The sequence below is a fragment of the Euprymna scolopes genome, chromosome 14 (genome assembly GCF_053919585.1).
Source record: "Euprymna scolopes isolate OS-2025 chromosome 14, ASM5391958v1, whole genome shotgun sequence".
Lineage (NCBI taxonomy): Eukaryota > Metazoa > Mollusca > Cephalopoda > Sepiida > Sepiolidae > Euprymna > Euprymna scolopes.
Window position 1 is genome coordinate 81544125 of NC_136495.1, and position 17136 is coordinate 81561260.

The 17136-nt window shown below is 32.4% G+C and overlaps 2 protein-coding genes across 4 annotated transcripts in view; one reads left to right on the forward strand and one right to left on the reverse strand.

Annotated features, from left to right (window-relative positions):
• The window catches only part of LOC145293128 (acyl-coenzyme A synthetase ACSM3, mitochondrial-like), a 261013-nt gene that overhangs the window by 49424 nt on the left and 194453 nt on the right, over nt 1-17136 (forward strand). Inside the window, exon 1 of one of the 3 annotated variants that reach the window (XM_080139536.1) lies at nt 16123-16344. The exons of the other annotated variants lie outside the window; for them this stretch is intronic. Within the exon in view, the coding sequence (XP_079995662.1) occupies nt 16312-16344 (33 nt within the window). The 5' untranslated portion in view covers nt 16123-16311. Of the gene's footprint in view, nt 1-16122; nt 16345-17136 lie in introns of those variants that run through there. 3 annotated transcript variants of the gene reach the window in all.
• On the reverse strand, nt 32-16786 carry LOC145293129 (uncharacterized). Its single transcript, XM_080139537.1, has 2 exons — nt 16766-16786; nt 32-3056 (listed from the first exon to the last, which is right to left on the reverse strand). Exon 2 carries the CDS (start codon nt 2945-2947, stop codon nt 1145-1147), a length of 1803 nt encoding a protein of 600 aa, XP_079995663.1. The 5' UTR covers nt 2948-3056; nt 16766-16786; the 3' UTR covers nt 32-1144.

Consider the following 17136-nt stretch of genomic DNA (forward strand, 5'->3'; position numbering starts at 1 on the left):
GAAAGCTTTTTTAAAGCTGTGGCGATTTTTTTTCTTTTTTTTTTTTTTACTGTAACAAACTTATAATATTAATAGCACCAACATTTAGTTTTAACATAAAAATATTGTTGGTTTTAGCATCATAAATTATGATATGAAAACATAAACGATTCTCTTAATAGTTGCACGTTTTGTATTATTAAGGTTATCAACTTTGTTACATAAAAAAAAAAAAAAAAAAATGCTGCAGTTCTATTTTTTTTAATGTTTTGACTTATTAAAAATATTGTTGGTTTTCCTTAATTATGAAATGAAAAACTAATTCCACTACAACTATCACTGCATTTTCATTTTTTGTAATGTAGTCGAAAAAAAAACTGACATGAAAACAAAAACGATTCTCTTAATCATGTAAAGACTACATTTTGTATTATTAACGTTATCAACTTTGTTAGATTAAAAAAAAAAAAGAAATTTGTCGCAGCTTTTTTTTGTTTTAATAAATATATCGTTAGTATTTTTTAGTATTTTTATTAAATCAAAACATAAAAAAAAAATGTCGCAGCTTTTTTTTTTCATGTTTTGATTTAATAAAAATATCATTAGTAGTAGCGTCCTAAATTATGAGATGAAAAAATGAACGAATCTCTAGGTAAAATGTAGTTGTCTCCCTCTGTACAATGACCTTGTTTAAAAAAGCGCCGTAAAAGCAAATAGTGTAGCGTTCAATGAATTCTCCTCAATCCTACGTAAATACGATGCAGACTAATTCTTGTCTTTGCATGTATGGATACACAGGCCAGAACTTTCGAGTATGCTGTAATCCCGACTATAAATACAGTTTCACAGTAAAAATAAATCAGTGACTTTCTTTGTTTGCACTTATCTCCATTATAAGAGGTAAAAAGTTTTACCATGGATTTCATATGCCCTGGAATTAACGCACGTGAATGACTACCCTTACCAAGTATTTCTGCCTTACCAAGTAACCATGAACAACTTTCTTTCAAATTTTTCTTTTATCCTGACATAGGATTTATTTTGAACTGTCTTCAGTAAATATTTACTAAGTATTTTTGGACATTCTCTAAAAAATATGGACTTTGAACACTATCCTTATGAACCTTATAATAGTCTGGCCGACCAAAAAGAGTATACTCCACCTCTATAGATAATAATTACTATCATAAAAACATAGTGTATCATTGTTCGGTAATAGAAGCAGAATAGGAGGATTTTTTGGTTTGGTTATTTTTTTTTTTTTTAGAAAAAAGAAAAAAGTAAAAGAGCAAAGGCATAATGAAAAAAAAACTTTTCTCCTATATAAATACAAAAGAATTTTAAACCTAGACCACAATGTAATAGGTTTATTTGTATTGCTTGTAAATTGTGACTTTTCTATAAATGTTGAGTGCTCTTTTGTAGGGAAAGTATTATTTGGAAATGTGACATTTTTATCAGAAATTTCCTCCAACCAATAAAATGTACCTGTATCTACACATGTACAGTATGGTTGGTTTTTAAGTGTTGGAAATTCTCTCATAGTAGCAGTATTATTATTTGGAAGTAATGTGACATTTTTGCTAGCATTTTTATTAGGATTGCAAGAAATATCAATATTTTCATGCGTAACACATGACATGTTTGTACTTGTCGGATGTTTTCTTGTAGCATCATCATTTGGCAATGGTGTAACATTTTTACCCGATTTTTTTTTCTTTTTTCTTTTCCGTTTCATTTTTTTTGTATTTTCTATAAAATGTTCCCTTTCTTCGCCACTATTTACTATCGTCTTTGGTTCGTTTGATGAGCTTGTAGAATAATCTGGTGTCATTACCAAGCTAGCAGCATTCTCCATTACATTCACTCGAGTAACGGATTTAAATAAATCATCACTTTTCTTTTTGCTTCTAGTTATGTTTAATAATAAACGCTGGTAAATTTTCAGAACTTGATCATCAGAGTTCTTTTCTTTTCTTCCAAACAGTGAAACTAGCTTTTCTTTGATTGCTGATGATTTATTTTCAATGCCTATAAAACAGAAAAGGAAATCTTTCATTCCAGCCAATTGTACATTAGTTATAATTACTGCTAAATCCAACATGTTTATGAACAAATAATTGTTTTCGGCAATCAACTTTTTGAAATTAGATATTTGTTCATTTTTGAATGACATGGAATCATTTGAAAGTTCAATGAATTTGATAGCTTCCTTTAAAAGGTCATTAAGTTGTATGATAATATTTTGATTGTCATCAAAGTTTCTTACTATAGCCTGCATTTCCGAAGACTTAATTTCGACCAGTAATTGAAGATCTGTTGCAGGCTCACAATCCGGAAAAGATTGTTCATGGATAATGGTGCATTTCACACACATAAACAAGCGACATTGATTACAGAACTTTTGAAACGGAACATTTTTGTGGCTACGACACTTTAAAGGCGGCAGCAATTTCTCCTTGATTTTCTTAAGTTTCATTGAAAGTTTGATGATGTCATTATTTGTATGGAGTGTAAACTGTTTGTGTTTTTCTTGGCACTTTTTACACAGGCATTGATCACATTTTCTGCAATAAATTATGACAGGTGACCGTGTAGATTTGTCTGAACATTCCTGACATATTTGTTTTTTCTTTTCTTCAAAATCTTTTTTTACTTTTTGACAAATTGAAAGGAAAGAGGTAGCTTCTAAAGTTTGAAGAACTTTTTTTGCTTTAACATCATTAGACATGCGACATTTTTGAAATGTTGACGGCAACAGGTCTTGTAAACAAGTTGGGCACTTGAATGAATCATTTCCAAGGCATTCTCGTTGTCTTTGTCTAAAGTATTCGATTAAACATCCGTAACAAAACTGGTGAAAACATGGTAGCTTTTTTGAATTGACGTCCAAATTCTGTTTGCATAAACCACATAAAAAATCAGCCAGGGACAATTTTGTTTTATAAAAAGATCTAAAGTGCAACATTATTGCAACGAGAAATAATGTGGAATCCTCTTTGATATTGCTTGGTGGTGTTTATTTCTTGGAATGAATGTTGTGTTGGAATACGGTGTGCTGATCAAATTTTTGAACGCTAGAAAAAAAACAAAAGAAAAGAAAACAGTATGTATAGTAATTTTAATGAACAAAATCGAAATACAATTAAAAATGATTCTTGGTTAAGTCACTTGAGGTGATATAAGAAAATAATTCTGTGTATGCATTAAAAATGTTTCTTATGTTAAATATTATTACATGGGGAATCATTTCAAGTTAAAATTTATTTTATTTTACCCAACTAAACTCACGAAATGCATAGTTAAAATATGCAAGCATTGCTTAAATACTATCCATCATGGCTGCTTTACAAATACTTCATATCAAACATAATGGTCTTGATATTTTTGATCAAAAAGACAAATTGAATTAAACTGAAATGGAAAACGAATTGAAAACTCGAAAATTGAAAACTTGAATAAAAAATCCATAAAAACAATTATTGTGCAATTAGAAAACAATAAATTAAGTGACATTTATTTCTAATATTTCCGCTCGGTTCGTTTCGATTTAACTCTTTTTGATGAAGAATGTGAAGACCATTAAGTTCAATATGAAACCTCTTTAAAAAAGGTACTGTATTCCATCATTATCTTGAAAAAAAAAAGGTGGGGGAGGGGGGGAGATAACTCCACAATAATTCAAACTGTGAAATCAGCTTTGTAATGCTAGCAATTTCATATTAATCGCTTTAAATTATTTAAAAATGATTTTCTTCATAAAAATAAAACCACTACATAATTTTTGGAATATGACATTTTCACTTATATATGACAGGTACGTACATCATAGATGTTTTTGTATTATTTTTTTTTAATTAGGTTTAATTAAGGTATGTGCAAAATGAATGCCGATGCTCAAAATGTATAAATATTTTGACCTCCCCACTTTACTTAAAAATTCACTAAAAATCAGAAAACCAATTTTAATGAAATTTTCAGTATTTATCAAATAATGATCACGGAATATAATTAACCAATTATTTTTATTTAAATCTTAGTGGAAATGTATTATTTTGTTTAAACAAAAAATACCTTTATTAAAGTTATGCTTTTCAGTAGTAAATAAAAAACGCAAGAATTTATTTTTGCTTTTTTTATGTAAATAAAGCATCGTTATTTGTAACAATAAAAAAAAAAAAATTTTTTCAGAAACATTACGAAAAAAGCCCCAAAAGTCCATATTAACAAAATCGATATAATTCGAAGAAAAATTAATTTCTCGAACTAATGATATTATCATTGAATTAGCATTGTTTATTTAATATTTTCACACAAAAAAATTATAATTGCAAAAATTATTTCTACTTTTTTTTTCACGGTTACATTTTTAACGTAATCTTTATATGTAAGATTTCCATTTCATGCATGAACATATATTTATCAACGTAAGATAATGTTCATATAATCTTGGAAAATAAAGTGAAAAAAGTTCAATTGAAAAACAGGAACATAGAAAAATAATTTAATTAAAAAATGGTAAAAATTATACGAACGTTCCATATTGGTAAGTGCGGATGCACAGACTTGACAAGAAAACCAGTCTGTTTTGCTCACCCTCCTCTCTTCAACCATTCACCTGTTTGTGTTTATCAACTTTAAATTTCATGTAAACATTCTAATAAATTTTAACCTAGGCTTGCATTTTTTTAGTGTGTAATTTTTTTAATAATTACAAATTGTTTTCTTGACCAATTGCAATTCTGTATTAATATTAATAAATAATGGTGCTAAATTTTTTTTTCAATGAATAAATTGTCAGTAGTATAATTAATGAATTTAACTTTTATGCATTTTTAAATGAAGGGAGGGGGTCTGCGACTAAAAAAAAAGTCGCTCGGTATGCCGGAATAATGTTAAATAAAGGAATAAATTATGTCTAATTTGTCCTTCCGTACATATTTGAATTTTGTCGCCATAGTTTTTTTTGACACGATAAAAAAGTCTCGTTCCTACCACTGTCGCATTTTAAGATAATTATTACCTTTTTTTAGCAAAAGTTAAGTACATTTATTGTAATAATTCATTATCTTAAGATAATGAATTATTACAATAAATGGACTTTAACTTAATACTTGGAAATAATTCCAGAAAACTTATATTTTTCTTGGAAAATAAAGTGAAAAAAGATTGTCTGATATAGATGGTGTTTCAACTGAGTTACTTCTCCTTTTGCTTAACCACGTGACCCAATATGTTCGCCAAAGCATGTAACTTCATTGAACCGTTTTAAACCTTTTAGGAATCGTTTTTCATGAATAACTAGCCTCGGTGCCCGGCGTTGCAGGTGTGTGTTGAGCAAAAAAAAAAAAAAAAAGGTAGTAAGCAAGCAGGCTCAAACCCATACCGCGAAGGAGGAAAAGAATATGAAAAAAAAAACAGGACGTCTTTAACATTGTGTCCATCACCAAACCGAAAGTGGCAAAGGTTTAAATTAAGGCTAGTCAATCGAAAAGAGGGGATGACTTTCGAAAATATTGGTGAAAAAAGTGACCCCTCTCCTTGTAGAAAAGTGCTGTTGAGGGTAAGGGAATTAATGTTTTTAGCCAATTCTTCGATATCTGTCGTCCAAAGGGTTGAGCTTCAAAACGATACTGATTGCTTCTGTCATAAGTTTTAGGCAGACATACAAACATACATACATTTAAACAGACAGGTGAGATTTTTTATAATAGACTAGCAGTACCCATTAACCGAGACAGAGGACATCCGAGAGGTAGCTGAAACATGAAAAGGAGGAAAAATGAGAGAACTTTGAAGCTATGTTCGGTGATCCAACAGAGAATTCATTATTGATGCTGCCTGCTTGGTCGATAGCTCAGTATACTCTACCGGCAAAACCGTTTGATTTTGTAGCAATTCGCTTGAAGGCGTCTACTATTTTGAATCAAGGTCTTCATCTGCCAATTCTAAGAGATGGTCAGAAATCATCCTCTACATCCTTCAATTTGCTTTAATTCAATTATGGGCAACACTGACAATTCTTTCTCTGAGTTATCTTGAACAAACTGGCGAAAAGTTTTAATTTTATGTAATAGTTTTTTCGCCAGCTCGTTCTGCTTACATTTCTTGGTTTTTGACGTTAACCGTTTGTCCCAGTCAGATCGGCGCAAGCCTGGCTCATCCATAGCACCAGACACCTGGCAGCTTCTTCACTCGTTACTTTTTGGAGAGTGCTCATTTCATAAAAGAATATAAAAACAATAAGAAAAGAATCCGCAAAGTTCAACTTGAAATTTTTATTTTTAACAAAAACAGTAGTCTTCTCGTCGAGCAGTTTTTTTTGTTTTTTTTAAATAATAACATTTAGAAAGCCATTCTTAACATAGGGACAGAAGGGTGTTGTGTACCTATTCTGTACTTTCACCTAACAATTTAGTAAAAACAGGTATCGTAAAACTTTAATTAAACTTGAAAATACTATTTAAAAATAGTGCAGATCAATAAGTGCACTAGCACCAAATAAGATTTCACAGTTTTGATAAGCTTTTTGTTTATTTTTGCATATTACCACAATTGCTAATCTGGACTTGCACCAATTTTCCTGTTAATAATTACCTATAACTATACAATCTGAAAAAGCGCAAAGTTCAATCCAAAATAAAAAAATATCCATCCAAAAAAAAAAACAACAACAAAAAAAAAAAAACATTGGGCTGACGTACACAAGTAAGGCTCCTATAGCAAAATACGCATCCGCTCTGATGTTGTACGCAGCATGTTCCAGGGAGCTATTATTATCACAGATTAATAATCTTAAAAGAAAGGAAAAAATTTTGGTGTTTTTTATTATTATTATCATTGGCTCACAAGGAGCTTTCACACAGGTCTTCAGAGATCTTTCCCTGAAAATAGCCTGTAGTGTTCACTGAAAGCTGAGTGACAACAAGTCCTCCAGGTTTCCAGTACTCTCCACATTTTTCAATAACATTTGCAAATAAATTTGCATTATCGCAACAGCTGCTTGCCATTGATTTCTCGTTTGTAGCAATACACATGAAAAAATTTAAATGGCTTGAAATATTTCAATATTGGTATCTATAGAAAGAGCTTGATAAGCTAAGAAATAATCTTTTAAAATTTTTAAAATCAAGGAAGTTATGACTATTTTTATGCCTCACACATTTGGATATTTTCCCCTCTTTAAGACCATATGCGTTTTGCCACATTTTTTGCACTACTTTTTCAGTAAAAATGCTATATTTTTGTTAAAACACAAGACTAAGCAATGAAATTTACCAAATAAGTGTATTTTTGTGCAAGGAATCTGAATACGCTACCGAAAATCTCCAGAAATGAATGGTTTCCAAATAATCTTCAGTAAATGCACATAATTATGCTACAATTGCTTAAAAATGCCATGTCTCCATTAAAAGAAAAGAAGTTAGAGAACTCAAAGTTGAATTGTAATGCATTTTATGTGCCAAAGCTGAAATCGAAATCTAGGATTGGTTAAAAATGAATATATTGCAATATTTCTTTGGTATTATTGTAGATTAATACCTTCTGTTACCCCTCCCCATCTGACCACCTCTCCAAAATATATTATTCTACCTTTATAGACAATTGCATGTGAACAACTTGAAAAAACTTTAATAAAATATAAACAAAAATTATTTTAGAATTTAATGTAAAATGATTTCCCATTTTGAATCATTCGAGCGTTTTAGGGCAGTTATCCCCCCCCCCATTTTCCTATGATAGATAAATCCTGGGTGCTTTGTTTGTTTTCTAAAAGGCGATTATGCGTGATTTTAAGAGGGTCTTTGTGCAATTATGAGAAGGTGGGGAGGTTGCCACTCTGACTTTGGGTTAATGATAGGGCTAAGGAAAATTATGTGTGAAGACTTGATAGAAACAAAACAAAAACAATTTTAGAATTTAGAGTAGGGGTTGGTTTCACATAAATGTAAAATAATTCACCATTTCAAGACGATCCTAGCGTTTTAGGACAGTTGACCAATTAATTTTTTTATAGGAGATTAATCATGTGCACTTTCCTTTTAAACGTTCTTACACTTTTTTTTTACGCTTATATGAGCTCACAGAGGAAGTTTGTTTGGTGGGGAGTCCTGCCACTTGTACTTAACGTTATTGTTAAGGCTAAAGGTTTTAGGAGGCTTGCCACTCGTACCTAGGATTAGACATAGAATTAAGCAAGTTTTTTTTGTTTTTTTTAAGAGGATGTTTGATACCCATTGTGAAACTTTACAAGAATTATGACAAACAGACAAAGATAAATGTTATTTAAAAAAGTGACGTCCCTCTTACAGAAAACATGATGCTTGGAAAAATATGAAGTATTTTTGTCCCACCTATTTAAATATAAAAAAAGAAACAAGTTTTTATTAAAGCTGACAAATTGTTAAAAAAAATTTAATTAATGTTATTTTGATTTTTAATTTCTTGTCTTTTTCTATAGTTTTTATCTTTTAACTGAGCACCTCCTACAAATATTTAAATATTGATTATGTTTTTTTATTCATTTTTTAAATAAACGGGTAGATTAGTTTCCATTCGATAATAATTCACTGAAAAGATTTTTTAAAGGACGAAAATTAGAAGTGTATACCGTTCGTACACCTGAACCAAAACAATCATATTTAACATCTTCGCTTGTTCAAATATTTTAAAAATTTACTACTATCCAATTTTAAAAAATATTTGTATGTTTGATAACAAAATAGCTCTAACTAAGCATGTAAGAAATTTTTTTTATAACCAGATTTTCAATTAAAAACACAAAAAATCTTAATATTTCAGCTGTTTTCATGATTGTTGTTCGTTGTATTTTTCCAGTCATTCCTTTGATTCCAATTTTTTCCCCATTCTTTTTTCAAAGAATTTCGGGATTGTTCCTTGTGCTCCTACTATTATAGGTATTGTTTTGATTTTCTTCATCTTCCATATCCCTTTCAGCTCTTTAGCTAGCTCCGTTTCTCCTTTTCTTTGATATTCACACTGTGGTCAGCTGAAACAGAAAAGTCTACGATTTGACAGGATTTTTCTTTCTTGTTAATTATTTCGACATCCAGTCTTCTTGCTGGAATGGGTTTATCAGTTTGTATGTCCATGTCCCATACGACTTTGTGATTCTCATTTTCATATACTGTTGCGGGCTTATGTTTGTACCATTTGTCTGTGCGTTCGAGAGATGCAATAGTTTGCATAATTCTCCCACTCTTCCCACTTGGTCGTGTCTGTTCTTGTATTTCTTTTGGGCCAGTTTGCTGCATTCACTTATTATATGGTTTATCATCTTATCTTTTTGTCCATAGAGTCTGCATTTGCTATTTTTTTGTGTTTTTTTGATCTTTGTTTTGATGTGGTTGGTTCTTATAGAGTTGTCTTGTGTTGCCGTTATTAGGGATTCAGTTTCTCGGCTTATGTGTCCTTTTTGCATCCATGTCCAGGTGTTTTCGTTATTTTCATCTTTTGTTATCCTTATGAATCTTCTGTGTAGTTGTTTCTCTTCCCACTTTTCTTTTTTTATCCTTTGTCTCTTTGTTTTGTTGTGTTGATTTTTTCCGTGTCTCTCGCTGCTATGATTATTCTTTCAGTGTTTTACATGAAGTATTTTTCTAATTCTTTTTTGCTGTCATTCACAGTCTTCTATATTGACCAGTTCCCTCTTGCTGTCTTTTCCTTTTTTAGTTTGAGTCGGTCAACATCGTCCTTCGGATGTAGTGCATTGTGCATGATCATGAGTTTCCTGATCTTCTGATTGAGTTGTCTCAGTTCTTCTTGAGTCCAACCTATGAATGGTCCAGAGTATCTTATTAGTGATACTGCCCATGTATTTATGCCTTTTATTAGGTTTCTGCCATATAGTTTGGTTTCAATAAATTTTCTTGTTCTCCTAAGGTATTCCTTGCCAATTCTTTCTTTCATTTCTGTTGCTTTGATGGTGTCTGCTTCCAGTACTCCTAGATATTTATAGGCGTCTTGTCCCCCTAGTGACCTCCTCTCCGTTTGGTTGGATAGTTCCATACCTTCTGTCATCTCTAGTTTTCCCTTTCTTATAACTAGTAGTGCACACTTTTCCATACCAAACTCCATTTGGATATCCTGGGTAAAGATCCTGGTGGTATTTATTAATGTCTCTAGTTCATTTTTGGTACTTGTGAAGAATTTCAGATCGTCAATGTACATCAGGTGGTTCATTTTGTCCTTTGTGTTAGAGAAACTGTATCTGGCTTGGCACTTTCTCAGTATATTGTTCAGGGGCATCATGGCTATGATGAACAATAATGGTGATAGTGAATCTCCTTTGAAGATGCCTCTTTGTATGTTGATTTTTGTTATGTGTTGTCCATCAGCTGTCAATTCCAGCCTCCATGTTCTCATTGCGTTTTCAATCACATTGATGATCCTGTTTGATATTTTATACATTTTTAAGCATTCTATTTTCCATGTTTGAGGGATCCTGTCGTACGCCTTTTTGTAATTGATCCATGCCATGGCTAAATTCTTTCTTCTTTTTACCGCCTTTAGGATCTTTTGGTCTAGATATAGCAAATCATGTGTGTTTTTTTTTTTTTACATTTTCACCCCAAACAAGGCAAATTGCCACTTTGGTGTAGGGGGCTACTATCAGGGGAAACAACTACTGGGGTACTATGTAGGGATTTGGGCAGCAAGGTGTCGGTTCACGTTACACTTGAACTTCTGCACGTCAGTACTGTTGGGGAAGCAGGGACCTGGAATGGAATTCCAGAGTCTAGCGGTTCTGGGGAAGAAACTATTGGAGTAAAAAGATCTTTTACATCTAGGGATCTCTACAGTGTGGGGGTGGGATTTAGCAGCCTGTCGGGTTTGTCGAGGGTGCACACGTCGTGGGGGCACAAGTGATTGCAGTTCGTCAGAGCATTCACCACTAAAATACTTGTAGAAAAGGCAGAGGGATGCAACATCTCGTCGATGGGACAGAGGCTGAAGCTTAGATGCCAGTTCAGGGCCTATCTGGTTTGCGACTCTCTTTTGAACCTTGTCAAGGAGCGAGAGACTAGTAGCAGATGCACCAGCCCAGATGTGGCAGCAATACTCCATACATGGGCGAATGGTGGCCTTATAGAGGTACAGGATACTTTCGGGTGTTAGTAGTTTTCTAGCACGGTAGAGAGAGCCCACCTTTCTTGCAGCGGCCCTGGCAATGCCTTCAATGTAATTGTTCCAACTCATGTTTCCTGTGAACGTTAGGCCAAGGAGTTTGAAAGATGGACTCTCAGATAAAGAGTCGTTGGCCATTGCTATGGGTGGTAGAGAGGTGTTCCTCTTTTTCCTTTCTGTTCCTCGGGAAGAAGTCCCCAATTACTCAGGGACTGGTAGATTTGTTCCCTTAGTTGTGCTGTCAGTATTTTACACATAGTGGGTAAGCACGTGATAGGCCTATAGTTGCTGGGGCGGTTCCTTTCTCTGTGTCGTTCTGTATCTATGTAGTTCTGCCTTTTGTCATCCAAACTGGTACGTTTGTTTCCTGTATACATCTTTTCATGTTTTGAACTAGTCTTCCGTGTAGAGTTGTAAACTTGTTGAACCAGTATGTGTGTATCCTGTCGTGTTCTGGTGCTCTCCAGTTTGCCATTTTTTCTATGGTTTTCTTTATGGCTTCTTTGCTGATTTCATTCACTGTCCTTTCTTCAATTTGTTGTAATTCTTCTGTTTATCGTTTTGGCTTCTATTTTAAGTTTGTTTATTTGGGCTTCTAATCTTCTTTCCCATCCAGGTTTTGTCGAATTATTCCCCGGCTGTTTTTCTGATTTGAACTTCATATTTACCATCTTGGCATAAATTAAATTGTTTAGTTCTGTGATTGTATCTGTTGTGATGTGTGGGAGGAGCTTGTTAATCTTCTGTTTCTGTTTTTAATTTCTTCTGTTCTTGATTCCTTAGAGATGGGAGCTTTGTTTTTTCCTCATTCATGAACTGTATTATTTTTCCTATTAGCTCTGTTTCATTGTTCTCAGTTTCCTCATTTGTAGGGTCCAGTTTTCGCAGGTTCTCTCTCTGTGGTGTTTCTACACGTGTGGTTCCAGTGGGAGGCTGCTCTATGCTCATTTTCCTCATTTACTTTATGTTGTATTTCTGTTAGTTCCAGTTTTGGTCTGCAAGTCGTTTTGTTGTATTGTAATCACTGGACTTGTTCCATAGCATTTTCATGTTTCCAGTAGCCTCCATATCTATATTTAGGATTACTTCTATAATAGCATTCCATAACGAGTCTAATCAGGGCTCTACATTGTGAGTAAAACAGTCGCATTTGCAAATATTTTTTCAAAATGGCAACTAAAAATAATGAAACGCTTATCTTTTGGCATTTCTTTCACTGACAATCTTCCAAAGCTCACTACTGAGTGAAAAATATCTTTTCAACTTTATTTTTTTTTTTTTATAAAATGAACAAAGTGAAATTATTTAAATAATAAAAGTTTAATAGAACAATATAATCTTTTTTTTACAAAGGCTGGTTTAAAAAAATATCTGAAGAAATGAGAATGTTTATACCATCAAGTATCAACATAAAATTTGTTTTATATTTAGAATTGCACTTATTAATGTCCCCATGTTAAGAATGTCTTTCTAAATAATGTTTTTATTTCAGCACAGATCAATAAGTGCATGAGTAACTTTTATTTTCTTGAATAAAAAACCTACTCAACAAGAACACCACTGTTTTTGTTTTAATAATTTTTTATTCAAAGATAAAAAATAAAATTTCAATTGATCAAAACCTGTTTTTTTCCCCAAGTTTATTGGGAATTTTTTTTTAAATCACCATATTCTTCATAAACATGCTCTAAAAATGTTTCAAAATTATCTAATTCTATCGTTTTCGTTTTTCATATTATAAACCTCATCAACATGAGACCATTTCATTTCTACTGATCCCGATATGTGTTTATTGCCACAAGTGCTAATCTGGACTTGCAGCAATTTTCCTGTTAATAATTACCTATAACTATAATCTCTGTCCAAAAAAAAAAAAAAAAAAAAAAAATATATATATCTAGCTAACCCCCCAAAATATATATAGATATATATATATATAACCCCCCCAAAATAAAATACAATAACAAAATAATCCACGTTCCCTGAAACGCGCTGCGTACAACATCAAAGCGGATGCGTATTTTGCTATGGGGGCCTCACTCGGGTACGTCCGCCAACAATATATTTTAGAACATACAAGCAAATTAAATAATACAAAGAAAAGGATAGGAGATAGACATGACAGCGAAACCAGACACATGCGATAAAAAAAAGGGTTCTCCAAGACTATCACGTGGAATGAGAAATATGACTGCCAAAAAGAAAAAACAAAGAAAACAATGCTACCTAAATAGTATATAGTAGAACAATCCAAATCATTTTTCTTGTTTTTTCATTGAGAAAATATTTCTGAATTACAAATGCGGCTCATGTCATTTTTATTTTCTATTCTATTCTATTCTAACTATAAAGTTTTGATTTTCCCGCGTGTTTCTTGGTTACAAAATGAAGGATCGATTTACCAGAATTTTGTAAGTAAAAAGTGAGCACCACTTACAAATGTCGAAATAATGACTGAAAAATCCCCCCCCCCCAGCAAATAAAAAAAATTACGGGGGGCGGGTGATGATGCTCGTTCAGGTCCACTAATTTTTCTTGCACTTGATCTGATATATTCGCCGGGTATTTTCCAAAATTCCTGTTTCTTTTGATATTGTACATAATACCTTGGTATTTTGCTATCTTCTCCCTCTCAGCTCTGTTTAAGCCAGCATCATTAGATATGCTGACTTCAACTAGGGTTGCTACTTTCTCCCACATCACTATGTCAGGTTTAATAGCTTTGTTATCTAGGTACATATATTGTAGCCCCGCCGGCGACTCAGCAAACGATGGTGGGATCTACTTAAACAGAATAATGGCGTGCTGCCCTAACTGTAAAACCCAGTTGCGCACGGATGTACAAACATTGTTTCAGCTGCGCGTACATTTCCCTTTCCACACCCACGCAAATTCGGTGGACTTATAAGTGAAACTTCACCTGTTCACGCGGACGTCTTATGAAGCATCTTACGTCACACAGATGTTATTATTTTCATCCAATCGGATTACAAAGAGAACAAACTTAAAAAAATGGGTGGATATCGGGATAACCCTGTAGCAGACGACGCCGCCTGGCGGTGCCAGGCGCACAATTCAACTAACACCGGTGATTCGACCTTGACATTGGCACAAGCACATGGCGTCAGTTGTTTTTAAACACGTCAAATAGCAAACATGCTCGAATATTCACCAGCATTTTTTTAAAAATATATTTACAAAACCTTTGAAGATTTAAAAGAAAAAGTATATATTTACAAAACATTTTTTTAAAATAAGTAACAAAACGAACGTATTTAAATAAAAGATATTTAAATAAACGGGTGTCTCTTTCTGTTTCGGATTTTTGCGACCAAGATTGATTTTTATATGCCGTGTTTTGGGGGGTTCTGTGTGCGTTTTTAAGACAATTCAATATTTATTTTTTAAAACATTAACTTCAGCGACAATTAATATATTTTCAAAATAATATTTTTAAATATTACATTTTTACGAATATTCGCGAGCAAGATTTAAAAAAAAAAAAAAAAGATGAGGTGTTTTTTTTTTTCAATTAAATTATAAACTTTATTTGAACTTTTACAGACATAAAAATAGACTTTATAGATATTTTATAATAATTTTTTAAAAATATATTTAACGAAAAGTTTTTTTTTTTATCATTTCATTGGTGAATAAAATTTCAAAGTAATAAATGGTGAAAAAAAATATCTCGAAAAGAAAAAACACCGTCTTTTTTTTTTTGTTTTAAATAAAACTTTAATTTTAAAATTTCGATGTTTGAAAAACAGTCCATAATATATATTTCATTATAAAAGTTCTATTTTTGTTTGATAAAAAGAATAAAACAATAAAAAAAACAGTCCATTAAGTTCAAATAAAGACTGTTTGAATAAAACTTATAAAAAAAGATATGAATAAAATAATATATTTTTTTATCTCGATTGTTTATACTTGTGATTTTATTATGCATAAAAAATTGCCTCGGCCTAAAAGGATTTCTCCTTCACTGACCACCGACATACATCGCACTGTAAATAAATATTGAATTGTATCAAAAACGCACAAAAAAGAAATGGCCACAACCGTATAGAATGAACCTTTTTTTATAAGTTTTATTCAAACAGTCTTTATTTGAACTTTTTTTTTTTTTTAATCTTGCTTGCGAATATTCGTAAAAATGTAATATTTAAAAATATTATTTTGAAAATATATTAATTGTCGCTGAAGTTAATGTTTTAAAGAATAAATATTGAATTGTCTTAAAAACGCACACAGAACCCTCCAAAACACGGCACATAAAAATCAATCTTGGTCGCAAAAATCCGAAACAGAAAGAGACACCCGTTTATTTAAATATCTTTTATTTAAATACGTTCGTTTTGTTACTTATTTTAAAAAAATGTTTTGTAAATATATACTTTTTCTTTTAAATCTTCAAAGGTTTTGTAAATATATTTTAAAAAAAATGCTGGTGAATATTCGAGCATGTTTGCTATTTGACTTGTTTAAAAACAACTGACGCCATGTGCTTGTGCCAATGTCAAGGTCGAATCACCGGTGTTAGTTGAATTGTGCGCCTGGCACCGCCAGGCGGCGTCGTCTGCTACGGGGTATCTATTCTTTACTTCATCCAAATGGGTAAAACTATACAAACACCGTGACAGCGAATTAACCCTAACCCTAACCCCAACGCTGTCACGGTGTTTGTATAATAATACCAACCTTTTTTTAGTAAGACCGTACAAGTACCAAGTTCCAGTTACGCTGACGTGTTAATTAGTTTCAATGTCAGTCGAAGGTCCTCCGCGATGTTTTTTTTAGCGATTTTTGAACAGTGGCAGGAGTGTTAACCTCTTTTTTTGGTTGGGGGGGGGGACAAAAATCAGTTTCAATTAGTTTTTGTTTGTTATATTTTTGTCATGTGGTTGGTACGAAGATACGTCATAAATTCCTAGAACTAAGCAGTGCTTAGTTCTAGGAATTTATGACGTACCTTCTAAGCACCAACACCACAGTACATCACCGAGGATTTCATATTGGCGCACTGCATTTCTGTTTAAGTCAACAAAATTGCTGATTTGGTTTTTGCAAACAGAATTTGGACATCAATTTAAAAAAAAAAAAAGCAACCATGTTTTCATTAGTTTTGTTACGGATGTTTAATCGAACACTTTAGACAAAGACAACAAGAATGCCTCGGAAATGATTCATTCAAGTGCCCAACTTATTTACAAGGTTTGAGTATCATATTCGTTGTCAGCGATCTCGAATACGCCCTAAAACACACACCCAAATTGGCAGTCTTGCAGTTAAGTCCCGGCAAATTTCGACAACTCTACAAGTATTTTACACCGTCAAATCACGACTATTACGAATTATTAGTCTTAAAATAAAAATTATTAAAGTAAAAAAAAATATGTAATTAATATAAAATATAGACGGCGCAAGAAAGGACACACATTTCCACGAATTATTAAAAGCATAAGACAACAATACACTTTTTTTTTTTCAAAGTTTTTTTTATTTTGTATATATAAATTTGTTTTGTTTCGTGGTTCATTACTTCAGATTTTATTTTGTTCGTTTTTCTGTTAATACACTTTCTAAAAATTGTTTCATTTTTCTGTTATGTTGGAAATACAAGAACATGACTTACCGGATGCTAGCTAGGGAGAGATGGAAAGTTTACCCCGGAAATTCCCGCCAATCTTATAGCAACCGGTGTTATTCCTATTTACAATGCCTCCCCACGGGACAGTTAGACACCAGGGTCGTTTTTTAACGTGGAGAAAAGGAACAAAAATTGTCTCAGTCGTGAAGGATTTCTCCTCCACTGACAAAACAAATTGAAGTGTGACATCCGAAAAACAGCTACTACACTTTGATCTTGTCCCGAAAGCCACTGATTGGATTTGCAAGCATATAAAAGGGTCTTCTGGGAACGATCACTGGGTTCTTTTTGGCGCTAACTTCAGTTGATAGACAGACTGTTGTAATTGAGTTTACTTATTTTTCCAGTGTAATTGA

What these genes read in the sequence shown, in the direction of transcription:
- LOC145293129 (XM_080139537.1), bottom strand. Translation starts at nt 2,947, where the DNA reads ATGTTGCACTTTAGATCTTTTTATAAAACAAAATTGTCCCTGGCTGAT.